We start from the raw sequence: 21,604 nt of genomic DNA on the forward strand, positions 1-21,604 counted from the left end.
ATTCCCTGCTGTCCTAAACATGATAGGATAGGAAGAACAAAGTGTTTTCATTCAGACAGCCCCAAACCAATTATTTTTACACTGTAAGTACAGATGAGGTATCTGAATGGACATGATGGATCAGAAAACTTACACAACAGCAGAGGATCAAGTAAGTGACATGGACAAAGTTGAAGATATAATTTTATTTCCAGTTCTTTTATTTCTTTAACATTTTAACAAAAGGAAATACCCCAAAATTTAAAAAATCCTTTGAAAAATATACAGTTTCATATTATTTACATACCATTATGCATACAGGTTCCAATATCATACACGCACTACTACATCAGACGCACAGTGGCCAGGCATGATGTAACTCTCTGCCTTTTAGGTGCAAAGGCTAACTGGCCCTTTTAGGGCCCGTTCTCACATTTCAACCACCCGTGCCTCTGTTACCTTGCTACATAAACTAGTAGGCACCTGAGAGGCTGGAAGACTACTGATATAAACTTCAAAATGTTCTAGTTGTTTGTTATTATATTCAAAACTTACTGCATTTTAAATCTCTTTACAACTTGACTTCATCCACAGCTAAACTAACATATTTTCATTACACTAAATGATCAAATATCAACCACGTGAACTGTTAATGTGCACACAGATCTAAAAATAAAAAATAAACATGTGTAGCCAAGAGGTATAGGATATGTATTTAAATCCATGAATTCTCCTAGTGCTTTGTGAACAGTCTACATTTTATTTAAAGAGAGATGTCAGCTCTTCAGTTTCTGTGCTCTGAACTATGTTTGTAAAAAACATATTAAAAAATGACTGACAATTATCAGAGTAATTCATCTCTTATAAATTAATGAAGAAAACTAAGATTAAAAATTCTAAATTAGAGTTTTATTTGTATTTAAAAATACATTGGAAATTCGGCATATGCCCATGATCAATCAAGCTTATTTTCAACGCACATTACTTAAATTTTGATGACATGGTTTGTTCTGACAAGTCCTTTTTTCAATCTGAACACCAAAACAGTGAACTCCTGTAGGTTCCCTGGCTCCGTGCTGATGATGTATATTGCTTCCTTGCTCGTGGAGATGGATGAGGTTCATCTGTCTTTTATCACCTGAACAGTTTTCCGACCATAGTGATAGTAACTGTAAGCTGATGCAGCCGTGGTGAAGGCTGTAAAACACCTGGAAGGAAAGAAAGAAAATTCAGTTATCCAGTCTAAAAAACAGTAGCCATGAGAATCATATCGAATATGTAAAGAGGACCAGCAGGTTAAGGCGCTGGACACTTCTACATGGCTGACGACAGTTTGAGTCCTGGACCTGGTGGTTTGCTTTCTCACTTTCCCTTTCTCTTTCTCTCTGGTCAAATTAAAAATAATAATCATAATAATAATAACAAATAGAATTAAATAAATAATTACTAAAAAAAAAAAAAAAAAAAAAAGGGGGGAAAAAAGAAAAGAAGAGAGAGAGAAATAAGAAGAGATATGTAAAAGAATCTATTTAAAAAGTAAAATGGGCCAGGTGGTATAATGTTTGAGCCTGGCCTGATTTCATTTTTAAAGTCCATGCGTTCCTCCCATTGTGCCACACTGCTTCGGGTATTAAGTTCTATTTCTTGCAGCTCCCGGAATTCTAAGGATATTTGGTCTGAGTCATTTTAAATAAATTTCTGCTTTTGAACTGACTTTTCTTTCAGTGAGTTGCCAGATTAACCAGATCCTCCTCTGAAATGCCATGAGTGATGCCCATGGGATGCTCACAGCTGGCAGATGATTTTTGAGCGTACATGCACTTCTGCTTCCACCATGGAAAGGAGAATTGCCAAGCCTCGTTTTTGTTTGATTTCAAACCTGTCTGTGCTGGTTTGATATTCTAAATTCACACATAAAACCAATTAAACTTATATCTAAGAGGAATTGCTGTTTCTGAGAACTAAGCTGGATGCTTTAAAAAGATTCATTAAAGGTGAGTTAATAAAAAGAAAATACTGCCAGGTCAGCAAGCATGATAGTTAAGGCAGTAGATTCTCACAAAGCCAACTGTAGTTCAAGTCCCAGACCTGGAGGCTTAAAAATCACATTGGGGGATCGGCATAGTAATTATGTTGCTGGACTCCTATGTAGTTGGCCATGATTCCAGTCCCAGACTCAGCAGCTTGAAGCTCACGCCGAGTGTGTGCGTGTGTCTGTGAGCGTGGGTTGCGCGCCCAAAATCCTGAGAAGAGACTGGAGGAGAAGGGGTTGTGGCATGGCCATCCCCCGGGGAGTGATTTCTCACTTTCTGTTACTTTGGTGCGTGCACACACAACCTATAGCAAAATTTTCTTTAAAAAAAAAAGAAAAGAAAAGAAAATCATGCCAGATGCATGTGCATGTGTGCCCCAAATCCTGAGAGGATACTGGAGAGAAGGAACTGCAGCAAGACTATCCTGCTCCTTGGGGGTGATATTTTACTTTCTCCCTCTCTGTCTCTCTCCAGCAAGTAAACATATTTATGACAAAAACTATTAAAAAAAAAAAAAAAAAAGAAAAGAAAAGAAAAGAAAAAAGAAAATACTGCCAAAATAAGTAGGCGAGATGATTTTAAAAATACTGGGGAAAAAGGATAAACATCTACATGGTCCCTAGACTCATTGCTTTGAAAATGTCTTAAGTCCTTTCATCATCTTAAAAAAGCAAAAAATACAATTTTTAAAAATCAGAGAGGTTGAATATATGGCTATAGCTTTTTTGAGAAAGAAAAAATTCCCTTTGACGGACCAATACTCAAAGAAGAAAAAAAAAATCTTTGCCCATTATCAGAAGGTAGAAATGAATCAGAATGAATGCACACTTGTATATTTTAGATTACAATTAAGTACGTATCATCTGGGGCTGACAGGTGGTTAAAGGCACTGGACTTGGCCAACTGCACTTCAAATCCTGGACCTAGCGGCTTGCTTTCTCACTTTCCCTCTCTGTCTCTCTCTGGTCAAATTAAAATAAATAAATAAATGAAATGAAATGAAATGAAATGAAATAAATAATTCTTAAAAAAAAAAAAAACTTATGTATCATTTAAAAAGATACTTTGGCTTAACATGTTCTGATTAAGTTTTCTGGCCCGAACACCATTAAGCAAGAAAGTTTTAATTAAGAATTAATAGTGTGGGACTAGCAGACAACAATATGGTTACATCACTGTATTCCCACACAATGATGGTTTGAGTCCTGGACCTGGCAGCCTGAAACTCACACCAAACACATGTATGTATGTGTATGTGTGCCCAAAATCCCAAGAGGAGAATGGAGAAGAGACTGCAGCATGACCAAACCCATTGGGGGGCGATTTCTCGCTTTCTCTCTGTCTCTCTGGCAAGCCCATGCACCCTATAGCAAAAATCTTACTTAAAAATAAAAAAGTTAAAATGTACTGGGATCAGCAATGGCATACTGGTTACATTGCTGGACTCCCTTGGAGTCAACTGCAGTTCAAGTTTGCACTCAGCGGCTTGAACTCATGCTGGGCATGTGTGTGTGTGGGGGGGCCCAAAATTTCAAGAGGAGAATAGAGGAGAAGGGATTGCGACATGGCTATCTTCCCTGGGGGTGATTTCTTTCTGTCTTTCTGGCCAGTACATGTGCCCTATAGCAAAAACATCTCTCTCCAAAAAAAGAAAAAAAAAAAGAAAAGAAAAGAGTTAAAAGTGTACTAAAATATAGGACTTCAGTATCAATATAGCACATTTTGAACTGTGCAAGTTTGAAGTTGACACAATTGCAAGATAATAACTCAACAGTCAGCATAATACAATAAAATTCGGACTCCTTCCTCCAGGTAAGCCCATCTGTATCACTAGGCTGGACTCCTTTTCCCCTCTGCGCTCCCTCACACTGTGGGTCTGTCCTTCACCTGATGGCCTCCCCATAGGGTCTTTCTGCACAAGCTCCACATTTACCACATGCCTCAAATGTTGCTCCTCTCTGAAATCTCTCTTCTTTCTACCTGGAAGTATCTTCCCCTCCTCTGAAACCTTCACACATTACCAATATCTCCCATCCTTTTTAATTCGCATGAAAGCTACCTTTCTTTATGAAGAGAGATTTTTGCTATAGGGCACCTGCACTTGCCAAGAGACAGAGAGAGAGAAAGTGAGAAATCACCCCCAGTAAGGGATGGTCATACCACAATCCCTTCTCCTCTATTCTCTTCCTGGGATTTTGAAAACACACACACACTCTGGGAATGCATGTTTCAAGCTGCCGGGTCTGGGAGTCGAACCACAGTTGCCTATGTGGGAGTTCAGCACCTTAACTACTAAATTATCTGCTGGCCCCAAAAGCTAACTTCTATACTCCATACTTGATAGTGAGCTTAACAGAGCCACAGCTTTATCCAGTTGGTGCTCCATAACCACCACAAGAATGAAGTCATTCTAGCCAGTCTGTGAACATTCTCAGAGAGTAATCCTGCATTTAGCTTACCATAGCATCTGAAGATAAATGCTGTCAGCATAATTGAAAACCGGAGCTGCCAATGAAGCTGCCACCAAGATCAACTGGACTGCTGTGTTTACCTAAAAATAAAGGAAGTTATAAATGAAGGTGCCAGCAAGTTTCTGTTTCATGCTAGTAAGACGAAAGCATAGCCCATCACACTGCAACATGACATACCCCCAGCATGCTTGATGCTGGCCTACAATACCCCTGCTGAAGAAGCTGGCATTCCCAGGCGAGAACACACAGAAGGGGACACTTCACTAGCTGACCCATCAGTGTGCACAGCTGCCCCTTACAGTGAGGGGAGTGACAACTGTCAGAAAATAATGCTCCATGAGTTCCCATCTCAATTCAAAAACGTTACGAAATTCTTTGCCTTTTTCCCAACTGTCAGCCCTGTAGATATAGAAATAATTAAGCTATCTCTTTGGAGGTGGAAAGGTAAGTTAGGTGACTTGACAGTTACGGCAGACAAGAAAACCAAACCTGGAACCCAGATTTCCCTGAGCCTTATCCAATGCTTTCACTTGCCCACCTGTTAAACCTTGTGAAATTAGAAAACAGAAACCCACTCATCTCCATGAGGGTCTTTCTGGACGATAGTAAGTTTCCCTATCCTAAAAGGCAATATTGGGAAGAAAAGAAAACAAAACTAGAAATACACAAGAGGCTCCCTCCACTCATTGTGAGAAGCATTTTGTGGAAAAGTCTGTCAGGTATGAAATAGCAGGTGATGCCTGTAGGAACCACCTCTGTTCTACTTTCCATTCTGCAGCCCGAAAGCAGAGATTCCACTTCATTTTAAAAATATATAATAAATTGGTCCAGCTGTGGTGGCATGCTAAACTGTGGAGCTGGAGGCCACGTGGTGACCAGAGTTCGAGGCCCAGTCTAGTCGGTGTGGAACATAACAGGCACGCACGTGAGTGCCCAGGATTGGATGAGCTCAAGTACTGGAAGAAAGGAGCGTGACCAGACCCTGTGAAGGAGGCTTCTCTCTCTCTCGCTCTCACATACATATGCATCAACTCCATGATGAATAAAGAAAAAACTTAAAGAAAAAAAATAGGACCTGTTTGAGGCATTGTCCCTGCAACTCTTTAAGTCACTTACTATGTAGTGCTACTCAAATTGCCTTAGTTGATACAAATATAAATCACTTGAAGCCCAAACAAAATTCTGTATGTGAGGAAAATCTACTCCCAGGAGACTTTGTACAAAAGCAAACCGCCCCTCTGTCCCAAGGATGATGGGCACCATTGTTAAATTTCTATTACCAGGGATGAGACAAATGGATGACTTGAGGGCCAAACACTGGCATGGTAGTTGAGACAGCTGGATCCCACATGACCTAGTCCATGGTTCTAGTCCTGGACGTGGTAGCTTGAGAAACACTCAGGTATGTGTGTGCATGAGTGTCTCAAATCCCCAGAAGAGAATGGAGGACAAAGGACTGCAGCGTGGCCATCTCCGAGGGGAGTGGGGTGCTTTCTCACTCCCCCACCTCTCTCTCTCCGCCTCTCTGCACATGCCCTATAGCAAATTAAACTTTAAAAAAAAAAAGAAAGTATGACTTGAGCAAACTTATCAAGGCTACTTTTTAGAAAAACAAATACAGCTTGAGAGGTATTATTTAATAGCAATCCCTTTTATGCATAAAAATCAGCATACATTTATTGTCTTGAAGGGGCTCAAGAAAGCAGAGTGGTTGGGAACCAGCAGTTAGCATAATGGCTATGTTGCTGGACTCCCACGTAGTTGACCGCGGTTTGAGTCCCGGACCCGGTGGCTTAAAACTCACGCCAGGCGCGTGTGCGTACGTGCCCACGATCCCGAGAGGAGAATGGAGGAGAAGGCATTGCAGCGTGACCATCCCCCTGGGGGGTGACTTATCACTTTTTGTCTCTATGTCTCTGTCTGTCTGGCGAGCGCACGCGCCTTATAGCGAAAAACCTCTCAAAAAAAAAAAAAAAGAAAGCAGAGTGGACAGCCAGGAGCGGTAGTTCACAAGTGAATAAAATTTTCTCCTACCCTTTTTCACTTAGCAATGAATCCTGAAAATGAAAGGACTATACTGTATTCTGTTTTCACCACCAGGGAGGTAGGTAGTGATATAAGGACCTCTCATAACCTCCCTAGATCTCCATCAAGAATCAGTCACATTTCAACTCCCTTTACCTTCCCTAAATAGTGGTCCTAGTGATAAACGCATTCAGAGGTTTAAGTCCTTAGACCACAACACAAGACACAACGCATATACTAACAATTTAACAAAGTAGGGAGGACAAAATGGTTGGGTTAAAGCTGTCTGCCTGACCCCACTCTCTATCCCCTCTAGTCAACGCATTTAGCTTTGTCTCATTTTCACCTGCTCTTTCTTGAGGTTTATACCCATTAAAACAGAAATTCACACAGGAACAACTTGAAAAGAAGCTACATGTCTCTTACCTTGCTGATGAATGTTGGTTTTAACCTAGCAGTAGCATAGCAAGGATTGAAATATTTAGCAAGTGTCCGCTGGAAGAGAACCAAACCAAGATAAAGTATTCAGTTTATTATTCAACTTTAAAGCAATCATGTTGGCAACAGTTACTGAGTGCTTAACACATGCCTGGCCCCGCTAGACAAGCATCTTCTTTATTATGCTGACTGAGTAGTATCTACATTCTTTATTAATCATAGCAGCTATTTTAAAATTTTATGCATTTTTCGGGGGACCAGCAGTTAGCATAATGGCTATGTCGCTGAACTCCCACGTAGTCAACTGTGGTTCGCGTCCTGGACCCGGTGGCTTAAACTCATGCTGGGCACGTGTGCGTGCGTGCCCAAGATCCCAAGAAGAGAATGGAGGAGAAGGGAATGCAGCGTGGCCATCCCCCCTGGGAGGTGATTTCTCATTTCTGTCTCTCTGTCTCTCTCTGGTGAGTGCACGCACCCTATAGCAAAAAAAAAAAAAAAAAATTGCATTCATTTTTCAATTCCTATAAAATTCTAACACAACAGCCATCATAAAGTTTGCCTGATAGCATGTTTACTAAAGAAACTCATTAAGGGACCAGCAGTTAGCGTAATGGCTATGTCGCTGGAGTCCCATGTAGTCGACCACGGTTCGAGTCCTGGACCCAGTGGCTTAAAAAACTCATGCTGGGCGCGTGTGCGTGCGTGCCCAAGATCCTGAGAGGAGAATGGAGAAGGGATTACGGCGTGGTCAGCCCCCCTGGGGGGTGATTTCTCGCTTTCTGTCTCTCTATCTCTCTCTGTCTTTCTGGAGAATGCACGCGCCTTATAGCAAAAACCTCTCCAAAAAAAGAAAAAAAAATCCCTTGTTATGATTTTCTTTAAATAGATTCAAAAACAAAATAAGGGGGACCAGCAGTTAGCGTAATGGCTATGTCGCTGGACTCCCATGTAGTCAACTGCGGTTTGAGTCCCGGACCTGGTGGCTTAAACTCACGCCGGGCGCATGTGCGTGAGTGCCCAAGATCCCGAGAGGAGAAAGGAGGAGAAGGGATTGCGGCGTGGTCATCCCCCCTGGGGGGTGATTTCTCACTTTCCGTCTCTCTGTCTCCGTGGCAAGCGCACACGCCCTATAGCAAAAACCTCTCCAAAAAAAGAAAAGAAAAGAAAAGAAAACCAAAAAAATAAAAATGAGGAGCCAGCAGGTCGCACATGAGTTAAGGTGCTGTATTCTCATATGGATGACCATGGTTCTAGTCTGAGACACAACAGATTGAAAATTACACTAGGTATATGTGTATGCATGCTGTGCCCAAAATCCCAAGAAGAGAATGGATGAGAGAGAACTGTGGGGAGTGATTGCTCACTTTCCCTTTCTCTCTGTTTCTCTCTGACAACCACATGAGCCCTGTGCAAAAACATAAAATGAAACAAAAAACAAAACATTGCTTTATTTTCACTGGATTGGGAGCCAAAAGAGGATATTACACTATGCTTAGGTGTGCAAATTATTACAGAACCAATGAACAAATACTCAAGAGAACTATCTCAAGTTCACATCATTTAAAAAACTAGTGCTAGGGCCAGCCAGCAGCATGGTGGTTATGCCTGGACCCTACATGGCTGACCAAGCAGTTCAAGTCCCAGATCTGGCAGCTTGAAAAACACACTGGGTACGTGTGCATGCATGCTCAAAATCTCGAAAGGAGAAATGGAAAAGGAACTGCAGTGGCCATCCTCCATGGGGGGTGTTTTCTCACATTCCACCTTCTCTGTCTCACTCTGTCAAGCACATGTACCCTCTAGCAAATTAAAACAAAAAAACAACAACAAAACAGTTTTAGATAACCCATAGTAGATAAATTAGACAACAACACAGTTTGAATCTATGTGAATTACTTTTAACAAAGTCTGCTGCTAGGGATAGAGGCTAGCTGGTCTGGGTTTCATGAGCTATTAATTCAAAAGGGTTTTTTTTTTAAACAGAAACATATTTCCTGAAATGTCATGTGTTCCCTAAACAACAACTTTAGTGGGTAATTTTTAAAATTCCTGCTAATTGGATCAAAAGATAATTACCATAAATTATTTCCATAAAGCGAACACAGTAAATCTTTACTTTCTTTTTTTACTTTAAGTCATTAGTAATAACATGAGAATTTTTTTTTTAAACAAACTCACCGGTGTTGGCAGAGTTCGATATCTGACATAAAAAACAGCAGCAATCAACATTACATCTCTTGAAATTATCATGTAAGTAAGTGGAACTGAAAATCAAATATAAAATAATTTTAATTGGAATTCTGAAAAATGACCACTGACCATAATGAACACAATCAAGTCTCAAACTGCCTTACCATACCCTGATGTTTCCCCTAAGTGAAAATCTTACACTAAATGCTGACTGGCTGTTCAGCGTCCCCACTGATTTTTATATGTATTCTTTAACCTGCCCTTAAAGTGATATACAAACCCTGGTTCTGCAAGTCTATGTCTGCCTTTCAGAATGCTGATCTTTGTTTTAAAGGTTTTTTCTTTGCCTTTTTCTTAAAGCTACAAATTTACAGATATGCCAGCGTACCCAGTACCCCTATTTCTTCCTTTGTTATTTCTGCGCTTTCTAAATTTCAGAAAAAATAATCTCCATGCTCATTAGCATTGTAGCGGTTTGAGTCCCGGACCTGGTGGCTTAAACTCACGCCGGGCGCATGTGCGTGAGTGCCCAAGATCCCGAGAGGAGAAAGGAGGAGAAGGGATTGCGGCGTGGTCATCCCCCCTGGGGGGTGATTTCTCACTTTCCGTCTCTCTGTCTCCGTGGCAAGCGCACACGCCCTATAGCAAAAACCTCTCCAAAAAAAGAAAAGAAAAGAAAAGAAAACCAAAAAAATAAAAATGAGGAGCCAGCAGGTCGCACATGAGTTAAGGTGCTGTATTCTCATATGGATGACCATGGTTCTAGTCTGAGACACAACAGATTGAAAATTACACTAGGTATATGTGTATGCATGCTGTGCCCAAAATCCCAAGAAGAGAATGGATGAGAGAGAACTGTGGGGAGTGATTGCTCACTTTCCCTTTCTCTCTGTTTCTCTCTGACAACCACATGAGCCCTGTGCAAAAACATAAAATGAAACAAAAAACAAAACATTGCTTTATTTTCACTGGATTGGGAGCCAAAAGAGGATATTACACTATGCTTAGGTGTGCAAATTATTACAGAACCAATGAACAAATACTCAAGAGAACTATCTCAAGTTCACATCATTTAAAAAACTAGTGCTAGGGCCAGCCAGCAGCATGGTGGTTATGCCTGGACCCTACATGGCTGACCAAGCAGTTCAAGTCCCAGATCTGGCAGCTTGAAAAACACACTGGGTACGTGTGCATGCATGCTCAAAATCTCGAAAGGAGAAATGGAAAAGGAACTGCAGTGGCCATCCTCCATGGGGGGTGTTTTCTCACATTCCACCTTCTCTGTCTCACTCTGTCAAGCACATGTACCCTCTAGCAAATTAAAACAAAAAAACAACAACAAAACAGTTTTAGATAACCCATAGTAGATAAATTAGACAACAACACAGTTTGAATCTATGTGAATTACTTTTAACAAAGTCTGCTGCTAGGGATAGAGGCTAGCTGGTCTGGGTTTCATGAGCTATTAATTCAAAAGGGTTTTTTTTTTAAACAGAAACATATTTCCTGAAATGTCATGTGTTCCCTAAACAACAACTTTAGTGGGTAATTTTTAAAATTCCTGCTAATTGGATCAAAAGATAATTACCATAAATTATTTCCATAAAGCGAACACAGTAAATCTTTACTTTCTTTTTTTACTTTAAGTCATTAGTAATAACATGAGAATTTTTTTTTTAAACAAACTCACCGGTGTTGGCAGAGTTCGATATCTGACATAAAAAACAGCAGCAATCAACATTACATCTCTTGAAATTATCATGTAAGTAAGTGGAACTGAAAATCAAATATAAAATAATTTTAATTGGAATTCTGAAAAATGACCACTGACCATAATGAACACAATCAAGTCTCAAACTGCCTTACCATACCCTGATGTTTCCCCTAAGTGAAAATCTTACACTAAATGCTGACTGGCTGTTCAGCGTCCCCACTGATTTTTATATGTATTCTTTAACCTGCCCTTAAAGTGATATACAAACCCTGGTTCTGCAAGTCTATGTCTGCCTTTCAGAATGCTGATCTTTGTTTTAAAGGTTTTTTCTTTGCCTTTTTCTTAAAGCTACAAATTTACAGATATGCCAGCGTACCCAGTACCCCTATTTCTTCCTTTGTTATTTCTGCGCTTTCTAAATTTCAGAAAAAATAATCTCCATGCTCATTAGCATTGTATGGAAAGAGATGATAAAGAGGTTGAAAGATGATAATGAGGTCGAAACTGGCATCTCAGGAGCTTTGATTGCTTCTGCATTTTAGATTATTCTCTGGAGAATATTTTGTTGTATCTACAACTTGTGAGGAAACAAAAATATTTTCATTCTCATACAGTCAATTTCTACCCAACTAATTGCTAGCTTTTGTACTGCCCATTCAATTAATTCACCTTGTCAAGAGTTTTCTCATTATTCCTCAGATTTTGCAGCATGGTCCCAGGGCTATAGTCAACAGAAGGGTATTTTAGATGGATGCTCAGGGAACTCCTCCTCCCTTGTTCAATGAGAATGGAAAGGGCAGAGAACTTGCTTCACTTTTTATCTTCCTGCACTGTAGAAGTTTTAACAATAAGGACATATCTTTCTTTTATACAGAAAAAAATGTTTTTTAATGGAAAATAATCCTGAGTTCAAATATTTAGTTTGTTTTAATTACTAAAATAAAAGGACCATGCACATTCCTTCTATAATATTACGTTGTCGGGAAAAGTCACAATGTATTTTCCTGTTTTTCTATGCAAAAATGCATCATTACTTTCCCAATGACCCAGTACTTTCAAATAACTCTTTTATAAGTGATTTGAAGCTGTGCTTATGTTTCCCTCCAGTTCTGACCTATTCGCTCTGCAATTTAAACAAAATCTCACTAATTAAATACAGATTTTAAATTTCAGTCTTGATTAGTCATAGTTTGGATGGAAGTGTTGATCCTTGCCCTCATCCATGACATTATTCTAATGAGAAAATGCTTATTCATTCAAGTCATGGTATTTGGAGCAAAGAGAAAACAGAACCGGATGAGCCAGAAAAGCAAGAAAACAGTGAATGGGATTTTTAGTAGCCTTCTGTCCCTGTAAAACAAACTTTTCTATACTAATCATTAGTTAGCAAAATCTAATACAATGACACTTTTAAAAATGCAGCAAACCCATGCAAATTAAACTCCAGGTATAACAGAAATATTAGAAGAGCATGCAAAAGTATAGCTATTAGGAATGTAGGTCTATGGAATTCAGATTACGCTTGGTGTACTACATTTGTCTCCAGCCCAGCAGTGTGGTCTAGCAATTAGCACCTCTAGACTCAGTTTACCATCTATGATAGCCTGAATGAAAAAAGTTGAGGAGATCAAGGGTTCCTAAAACTGACTTGCCCATCCAACATTCACTTTGGGAGAGTCATAAAAGCATGGATGAAAGCTCCCTAGGTGGTCTGTACACACAGCCAGGTTGTACCAAGTGGTCTTGAAGACCTCGGCCAAGTGACAGCATCTGGGCTTCTAGTGTGGTTCTTTGGGCAATTTTATCTGGCTCCTTGGCTTCTGCAACTTCTAACTGCTCTTTCTCTCTCTCCTGGTCTCCCCTTCTCTCGGGGCTAAAGCAGCTTTCACTTTGCCTGTGAGATGCAGCAGGGATTGCTCTAAAGTTTTTCTCTCTACTTGCCACTCTGTCTGAAACACAGGCAATGTCTGCATTAAAGAGGAACATCGTGGACAAAGTTAATAACAGTAAGGGAAATATTTTATAAATCAAATCACTAACGATGCCTAACATTGACATCAATAGGTTTTTGCACTGAAAACAACAAATCTAACAGAATGATTATTCTAGAAACTGATTTAAACTAAAAATGAGAATTTAACCTAGGGTAAACCACAAAGATTATGGAAAATGTAGTTATTTGATGAATATGGGAAAACAAATGTACAAAGGTAGAAATGAACCTAGTCACTCTACACTCTATAATAGTACCATGTCAATGAATTTTTTATCCTTCTACCTCTGCCCATAAAATGAGCAGCAAGAAAAAAAGCTGAATGACTTATTATTCTAGATAAGAAAGCAACTTTCTTACTGTTAAAGAAAGAAGACTATTAAGAGCAAGATAGATGTAACTTTTGAAAAATGCAGTATAAGTAAGATATGCAAGACTGCATATATGCATCTCCTACTCTCTAAAACGATAGTAAAGGAATGAAAGGATATAAAGTCACAAAGGGAAAGGCGGCAGAGACAAATTTCAAAGTTTTGACTAAGCTTGTTAGTAACAGAACAGGGAGAGCCAAACCCAAGACCTTCAGAAAGGGAAGCCGCCATGCAGGTCAACTTGCACCAAAGAAACCCAGAAAGTTCCTAAAAGAATATTAAATATTAGATCCCTGCCCAGGCCCTTCCTAACATCTTCCTGGTAGGTCTCTACACCAGGGCTGCAGTTCTCTGTAGCTAAAAGTGGTCTTTACATTTTTAAAAGGTTGGGGGGGGCGGATAAAAGACAAAAGGTTTTTGTGACACATGAAAATTCTATGAAACTCAAATTTCCAGAGCCCGTAAGTAAGGCTGTATTGGAGCACAGGCATGCACATTACTTCACATATTTCCTATGGCTACCCTCATGCTACCACAGCAGAGTGATCACATGACCCACACCAAGCCTACGCTATTTATTATTTTACCCTGTACAGAATAAATGTGCTGACCCCACCACCCCGCACTACACGTTACTCTCTGAATCTACAAGGGACACTGGAGTGCAATGGCATTAAGTGAAGGTCTACATATATAACACGGAGACCCCCAGCCTCTCCTACAATTCAGCGCCCAAGCACTGGTGGCAAGGTCACTATAACCACCAAGCAGGAGACAGAGAACTCTGTATAGACCTAAAGGTACTCAGAGAATTCAGGTCCCTGCACTCCAACAGCCCAGTTCAGCCTGGTCACTCCAGAGAGCAGCATAAATCCAACAGGTTCACCAATACCCAGAGAGCTCCCACTGAACTTTCCATGCCTCAATCAAATGTAAATGTGCAGCCAAGGAATCACCAGCCATTTCAATAACATCTCCATCATCAAAGAGAAGCTAACGCAAACAGAAAAAAAAAAAAAAAAAAGAAACAGAATTTGGAAGAAACAAATACAATACTTTTACAAAGAATTCTTAAAAATAAGTATATAAACAGACATCATGAATGATGACACTCATAAAAAGAAACAAAAATGAGCAACCTCAGCAGCACAGCAGCAATGCAATGCTCTGCAAATTGAAGCCACTTAGGAAGGTCTCAGGTTCACATCCCAAGGTCTCCCTTACAACGCCAGGTGCACACACACAAACCCACCCATGATCCTGGCTGGCTGAGGCTAGGGGCGGATTGTTGCATAAAGACCCTGTTAAAGAGTGATTCTCTCTGTCTCTCACATCAGAAATAAATACACTTGAAGTTCGAGTATAATTAAGAATTCCAGAAAGAGAGAACCAAACAAATAGAGGTGGAAAAGTATCAAAGATGTAATAAAATGTTCAGAAGAATGAGGTTTCATGGGCCAGTCACATAGCCTAGGAATTAAAAGAGTGGATCTCACATGGCTGATTGCAGTTCAAGTCTTGGCCCTGACAGCTTGAAAACATGCCAGGTGTATGAATGCATGCAGAAAATCCTGACAGGATGGAGAAATAAAGGAGAAGGGATTGTGGTATGACCATGCCCCAAGGGAAAAGGGACTCTGAGGAATGCATATGCCATTTGGCAATTAAAAAAAAAAAAGAATTGAGTTTTCAGGTTTAAGATGCCTACTAAGTACCAACCACAATTAAAGAAAGAGGTAAACTCTAGTAGAATCTGGAGCATATAACTGTACAATTTCATAAGTACAAATATAATAAAAAGATGCTCAGGGGGGACCAGCAGTTAGTGTAATGGCTATGTCACTGGACTGCCACGTAGTCAACCACGGTTCACGTCCCGGACCCGGTGGCTTAAAACTCACGCCGGGTGCGTGTGCGTTTGTGCCCAAGATCCCAAGAGGAGAATGGAGAAGAAGGGATTGCAGCGTGACCATCCCCCCTGGGGGGTGATTTCTCACTTTCTGTCTGTCTCTGTCAGTCTGGCAAGCGCACGCGCCCTGTAGCAAAAACCTCTCAAAAAAAAAAAAAAAAAAGATGCTCAGATGCATCTTCTGCTATTATTTGACTATGTAATTCAGAACAACCTTACTGCTAAGACTATCAAAGAACACTGTCTCTGAAGAACATTGTCTCTGTCTCTTCCTTGCAAGCACACACGCCCTAAGGCAAAAAAAATCCTCTACCTACATACATACACACACTCAAAATCGGGAGCTGGATCAGTAATGCAGTGGTAATGCACTGCTCAAAGATGCTGGATCCATATGGAAGATCATGGATTCAGCTCTCTAGTCAACCTGTAAATGCTGGGCACACATGCCCATATTCCATTCCTGTCTAGCTGGAAGGACTATGTGTGTGGTGGCAGGAGTAAGGGTGTGGAAATGTGGCATGGGACCCTGTTGAAGGTGCTTCCTTATTCTCAAATGAAATAGACTTAAAAAAAAAATCTTTGAAACAAAAGCTTACAAGATGCTGAGAAAGTGTCAGGATAATGCCTGTTAAACATTGAGAACTCAGAAAAATAATCTCAGAAGCTCAAAGCCACTATCTCCAATCCTAAGGAAGTAGCTATGGTTAGTCTTTGCAGCCTCATGAAGTTTGACGGACAGCAGTCAGAGTCTGAGCCTTCATAGTTGGGCTCTGGTTCGTCACTTCCTAGCTTTAAGATCCTGAACACCTATCCTCACAGAGCTAGAAGCAATGACCTAAAGTAAATAAGGTCTTCCAAGAATGTCTTATCATCTGATGTCGATGATCCCAGACTGTTAGTATTCCTAGGCACCTGGTAGAATTGAACAAAAAAATATCTTCTCTGGAGACTAATGTCATCTTTCTAGGAATCAAAACATTCTTCAAATTATTTAAAAAATATTAACATGATATCTAAATAATATAAAATAACCAAGAATCAAGATACCATGAGTAAGAAGCAACAGAAACAGCAGACAAATGAAAGCGATCACTAAAAGATGTAAGATTTTTAGAATTATTAGTCTGTAGAACAACTAAGCTTACTATGCTCAAAAAAATAAAAACCAAGATCAAAAATTTCAGCATGGAGCTGAAACTAAAAAAGGTAACTTAGCAAGTTTAAATAAGAATGAAATAGAAATTCTGTAACTGGGGAAAATACAATAGAATCAAAGAGTTAAATTCTGTAACTGGGGAAGAGTTAAAGTGAATCAGGGCCAGCAGGTGGTGTGGTGGCTAAGGTGCTGGAACATGGCTGACCATGGTTCAAGTTCCAGATCTGGTGGCTTGAAAATTACAACAAATAAATAGACATATAAATACATGTTTAGGAAAAAAATAATTAAATGGATTTGGTATAACTGAAGAGAGAATCAGGGAAATAGAAAATAACCTCGTTAGTAAGTATCTAGACTAGAGACTGGAAAGATAAACTTAACTTTAAAAAATAAAAAAGGCTAAGAAAAAAGGCTGAGGTTTAGAGGATTAACATAGATATACTTGAAGTCCCCCCCAAAAAAAAGAATAGGCAACAGTAATATGCAAAGAGACGGTGGCTAACAATTTTCTAGTAGGAACTGGAACATATTAATTCAGATATTAAAAAGCCCAACAAATGCCAAACAGGATAAATAAAAAGAAACTCATAGTAAGAAATATTAGTGAAACTGGAAAACCAAAGACAAAGAGAATCCTTAAAACAGCAGAAAAATTGCCTTAGAAGCAATGGATTAACAGTGGATTTCTTATTTCCAACAATGGAAGTGAAAAGACAATCAAATGATAAATAAATAAAACCAAAATTCTATGGTCAACAAAAATATCCTCCAAGATATAAAGGAAAACGGTCAACCTGTGGTCTGGTGGTTAAGGGTCCCACAAGGCTGACCATGTGGTTCAAGTCCCATACCTGGTGGCTAGAAAAATATGACAAGTGTGGGCACGGTAAGGCCCCAAATCCCAAAAAAGGGGAGAAACGGAGAAGGGATTACATTGTTGCCATGCCTCATGAAGGGTGCTTTTTTCCTCTCCCTTTGGTGAGCACATGCAGACTGACACATGTTTAAAAATTAAAAAATAAAAAAAAAAAGGTACATAAAACTGACAAACCTCTAACAAAACTGATCAAGAAAACAAGGGACCAATAAGATGAAAAGGAAGGCATTACTATAATTGCTACAAACATCAAAAAGTTAATAAGAATACTATAACTAGCTTATCATAAATGTTTCATAAAGTAGTTAAAATAAGCAAATTCCTATAAAAATATTATGACTTATAAAATGGCCAAAGATGAACTACTGGGGCCAGCCAGGGTGATAGTGGTTAAGGAGCTGGATTTCCAGATGGCTGAACACAGTTCAAGTCCCAGACCTGGTAGCTTTCTTTCTCACCTTCTCTCTCTTTCTGTCTCTCTCTAGTCAAATTTTAAAATAATAATAAAAATAAACAATTTTTAAGATGATTATTAAACCAGAATCACCCTGTAACAATTAAGAAAAATGAATCGTACCTTAAAACACTCTACCGGTGCTCATCAGTGGTGTGGTGGTTTAAGTTTAAGACAGATGGGGCCGGCAGGTGGCATGGTGGTTAAGGGTGCTGGACTCCCACATGGCCAACCATGGTTTGATTCCCAGACCTGGCAGTCTGCTTACTCACTTTCTCTTTCTCTCTCTGGTCAAATTAAAATAAATTAAAAAAAAAAAAAAAAAAGACAGATGGATTCCACATGACTAACTGTGCGATGGATTCCACATGACCAACTGTGCGGTTTTACCTTGGACCTGGCAGCTCAAAAAATTCACCAGACATATGTGTGTGCATACTCAAAATCCCAAGAGGAGACTAGAGGAGAAGGGACTGAGGCATAGCCATCTCCCTGAGGGGATGTTTTCTCACTTTTCCCCTCTCTCTGCCTTTCTCTGCCTGTCTCTGTAAGCACACATGCCCTATAGCAAATAACAACAAAAAAATCCAAAGTGGAACCAGCTCCATGGCCTGGTGGTTAAGGCAGCCAGATCCTACCTACGTGGCCAACAACACATTTCAAGTCCCAGTCTAGTGTCTTGACAATCATGCTAGGAGCATATGGTATGCATGCCCAAAATCTCTAAAGGAGAGAGAGTGATGGAGAAAAAGAGATTGCAGGGTGACCATTTCCCATGAGGAGGGTGAATTCTCATCTATCTCTCTCTCTGGTGAGTACATACACCTCTACTGCATGTGTACACACACACACACAATACAAAGTGGAAGGACTTGCTTAACCAGATATCAAGACTTTTAACAAAGCAGTAACAAAAAGTGTTACTGGTGCCAAGATAGCTAAATCAATAGAAGGAATAAAAAGATAAATTACCCAGAAATGGACTAATATATACATAAGGACATTGCAGTAAGTATGGAAATACATACTTTTCAATAAAAAGTAGTGGAATAACTGGATATCCATAGAAATAGTTAGAAAATGAACTAAGAAAAGTGAAATTTTTAAGAGGAATAATGTAAACAATCTTCCAAATCTTCTAATATGAAACACAATTACATAAAAAGGAAAAGGTATCAGAATGACATGAGACTTCTCCCAGTAATATGAAATCTGGAAGTCTATGGAAAAAGCTCTTCAAAATTCTGAATAATCTACAATTAAAAAAATTATGTCCAGCTAAACTGTCAACTAAATACAGATGGTAGAATAAAGACATTTAAGATGTCCAAGACTTCTCAAAATTTGACTGTCGTGTTGCATCCCTTTACAGGAACACACGGGAGCCTGGAAAAATAACAGACTCAACACAGAAGACAAAAAATAGAAACTAGCTTGGAAAACAACCCACATCAATTGAAAGCTCACAGTAATGTTCTCCTTAATAGAGAAAACCTGAAAACAATTTCTACGCAGAACAGGGAAATGACATGGGCAACCTTTATATAAGCAACACAATACGATTTTGAAAAATAGGAGTTATGAGAATACACACAATTTAAAGAAAGATCATTTGAATTTTGAATAATGTCAACAGAATATCTATAGGTTTCCTCCTAAAATTTCTTTTATTAAAATGAGAGTACCTGTTTCTCTCACCCCTTAATCATTCATTTACCTTGATTTTAACTTTTATAGAAACACACAAATGTGTGTGTATACATACATATATGTACAGTCCAATTTTGAAAAAAAAAACTTAGTATGAGACCTTAGAAGACAAAAGGTAAAGGAGAAGAAGAATTTTCAGCTTGAGGAGATTACACTAGATTGAAATGCAACTCCACTTCTTTCATCACATGTCAATGACAACATGATATTAAAGGACCACATGGTAGCATCTTTGTTCTCTGATCCTATTTCTAAGTCTTGGAAAAAAACAGTTTAATCTGGACTTGAGGGATAAAAGCTGACTGAGACATACAGCTGTAGTGAAAAATGAACAACCAGAAAAGCACATGCAAAATACAAAGCAAAAGCTAGTAAAATTTTGTTGGAAAAAGTAGTCAGATCATGTACAAACGATATGTATGATTTAAAATTTGCACAATAATGTATAAATAATAATAATGTAAAATTTTACAAACACCTTTAAGATTTCAGAATTCTCAAATGTGATTAAAACTGTATTTAATAAAGAGAGAAAACAGACCTGGGAAAATGTTAAATTGCTTTCAAAAGCTAGGCACTAAAAATATATAATACAGCATCAAAAATTTTAGAGTACTATAAAATGGCATTGTGAAATATTTGCTCAATTTCAATTTTAAACAACTTTACAAAGAAAATTGATTCTACAAGTTTAACAAGGGCATACACTCTACAATAAGTAAATAGCTTGACAAGCAAAAAAGTCCATAGTTTAAAATTAGGGAAACAGTTTAAAGTTGAAAAATTTATCTTTGGAACAAAAATTCTCTCTCAAGAGAAATCCTAGGTGGACTAATGTCATTTTTCCTGTGCTATTTAAAAGTACGCATGACGGCGTTCTTACCTGGAATAAGATCTGCATAGGTCAAGCTAATATATAAGATACTGATAAGTATTTTATCAGCAAGTGGATCAAGAGCACTTCCCAAAGCTGATTTTTGATTGGCCCAGTTTCGAGCAATAAATCCATCCAACTGAAAATAGAAGTTGTGTTTTTTTTTATAAACGTCATAACAGGAACAGAGCGGATAGTTTGAAGCTTAAGAGATAGCAGAATAACAACTATACTTTCATAAAATGTTAACAAAATCTCTTCTGTTTCTTTCCTTTAAACATGCTCACTTAAAACAACAACCATGCTGTTTCACAGGTATATATTTAGTTTTCAAATTAGCAACTAGTCAGAACATAATTTCTTATTTCTATAGTACTTTTGTTCTCAAGGCCTCAAGTTGTTTATCAATATTTTTCACAATGCCTCCTTGTGGCGTGATCCCAGACATAAACTTAGAGATGTAAAAAACCCAGAGAGTATGACTGACAGAGCATGGACTTAGGAGTCCAATCTTTTGAGCCTCGGGGCTATTTTTACCACAGCCCAAACGAGCTTATTTAACTTGCAAGGAATACCCTCTAACTGTGAGACACTTCACTTTCACACTTCCTACCCACTTTTCCATAATATGATCCAACTCTATATTTCATATATATAGATAGATAGATATAATACTAACAGTTAAATTACCGACATTATTTTTCAACTTACTTTGTTCAATACCATAATTAATTCCATATTCTGACTATATCTGTAATACCTAATAGGAAATTCAATTCTTTGTACTTGACCTACTTAAAATTCTGATACTTATTATTATTTATTATTACTGGAAACAAATTATACTTTAAAGCAGACATTGAGCCTAGTTGCTAGTGGAACAAACAGGATCTTCGCACTAGTTTTGTTTGACTTCTCACAGTTTCAAAAATCATAACTAGGGCCAACTGGTGGCACAATGGTAATACAACACTCTGTGATGCTGGACCAACAGGGAGGGCCCAGGTTCGCCTCCCAAAGGCCTCCTTTTGCAGGTGCATAAGTGCATGTTATCCAGGCTGGGCCAGTGTGAAGATACTCTCTCTCTCCACCTCCTTCTCTCTCATGGAATAAATAAATAAATAAAATTAACTTTTAGACGAGTTTGTTAAAAATTGTAATTACAAGGCCAGCTGATGGCATGGTGGTTATGGTGGCTGGATCCCACATGGCCAACTGTGTGGTTTGAGTTCTGGACTCAGAGGATTGAAAAATATGCTAAGTACATGTACGTGCATGCCCAGAATCACAAAAAGAGAAACGGAGAAGGGATTGCAGTGTGACCATCTCTGTGGTGATGCTTTCTCTCTTTCTCTCTCCGCAAATATACACACCCTTTGGCAAATTAAAAAAAAAAAAAAAAAA

General features: G+C 38.9%; 1 protein-coding gene across 1 annotated transcript in view; it reads right to left on the minus strand.

The window, feature by feature from the left end:
* Positions 1–517: 517 nt before the first annotated feature.
* The window catches only part of CRLS1 (cardiolipin synthase 1), a 32,253-nt gene continuing 11,166 nt past the window's right edge, over positions 518–21,604 (minus strand). The window contains 5 exon segments of the mRNA XM_027766084.1: positions 518–1,187; positions 4,472–4,563; positions 6,935–7,003; positions 10,827–10,912; positions 20,210–20,339. Of these exon segments, the coding sequence (XP_027621885.1) occupies positions 1,100–1,187; positions 4,472–4,563; positions 6,935–7,003; positions 10,827–10,912; positions 20,210–20,339 (465 nt within the window). The 3' untranslated portion in view covers positions 518–1,099.

Source organism: Tupaia chinensis, unplaced genomic scaffold (assembly GCF_000334495.1).
Source record: "Tupaia chinensis unplaced genomic scaffold, TupChi_1.0 Scaffold140845_1, whole genome shotgun sequence".
Lineage (NCBI taxonomy): Eukaryota > Metazoa > Chordata > Mammalia > Scandentia > Tupaiidae > Tupaia > Tupaia belangeri.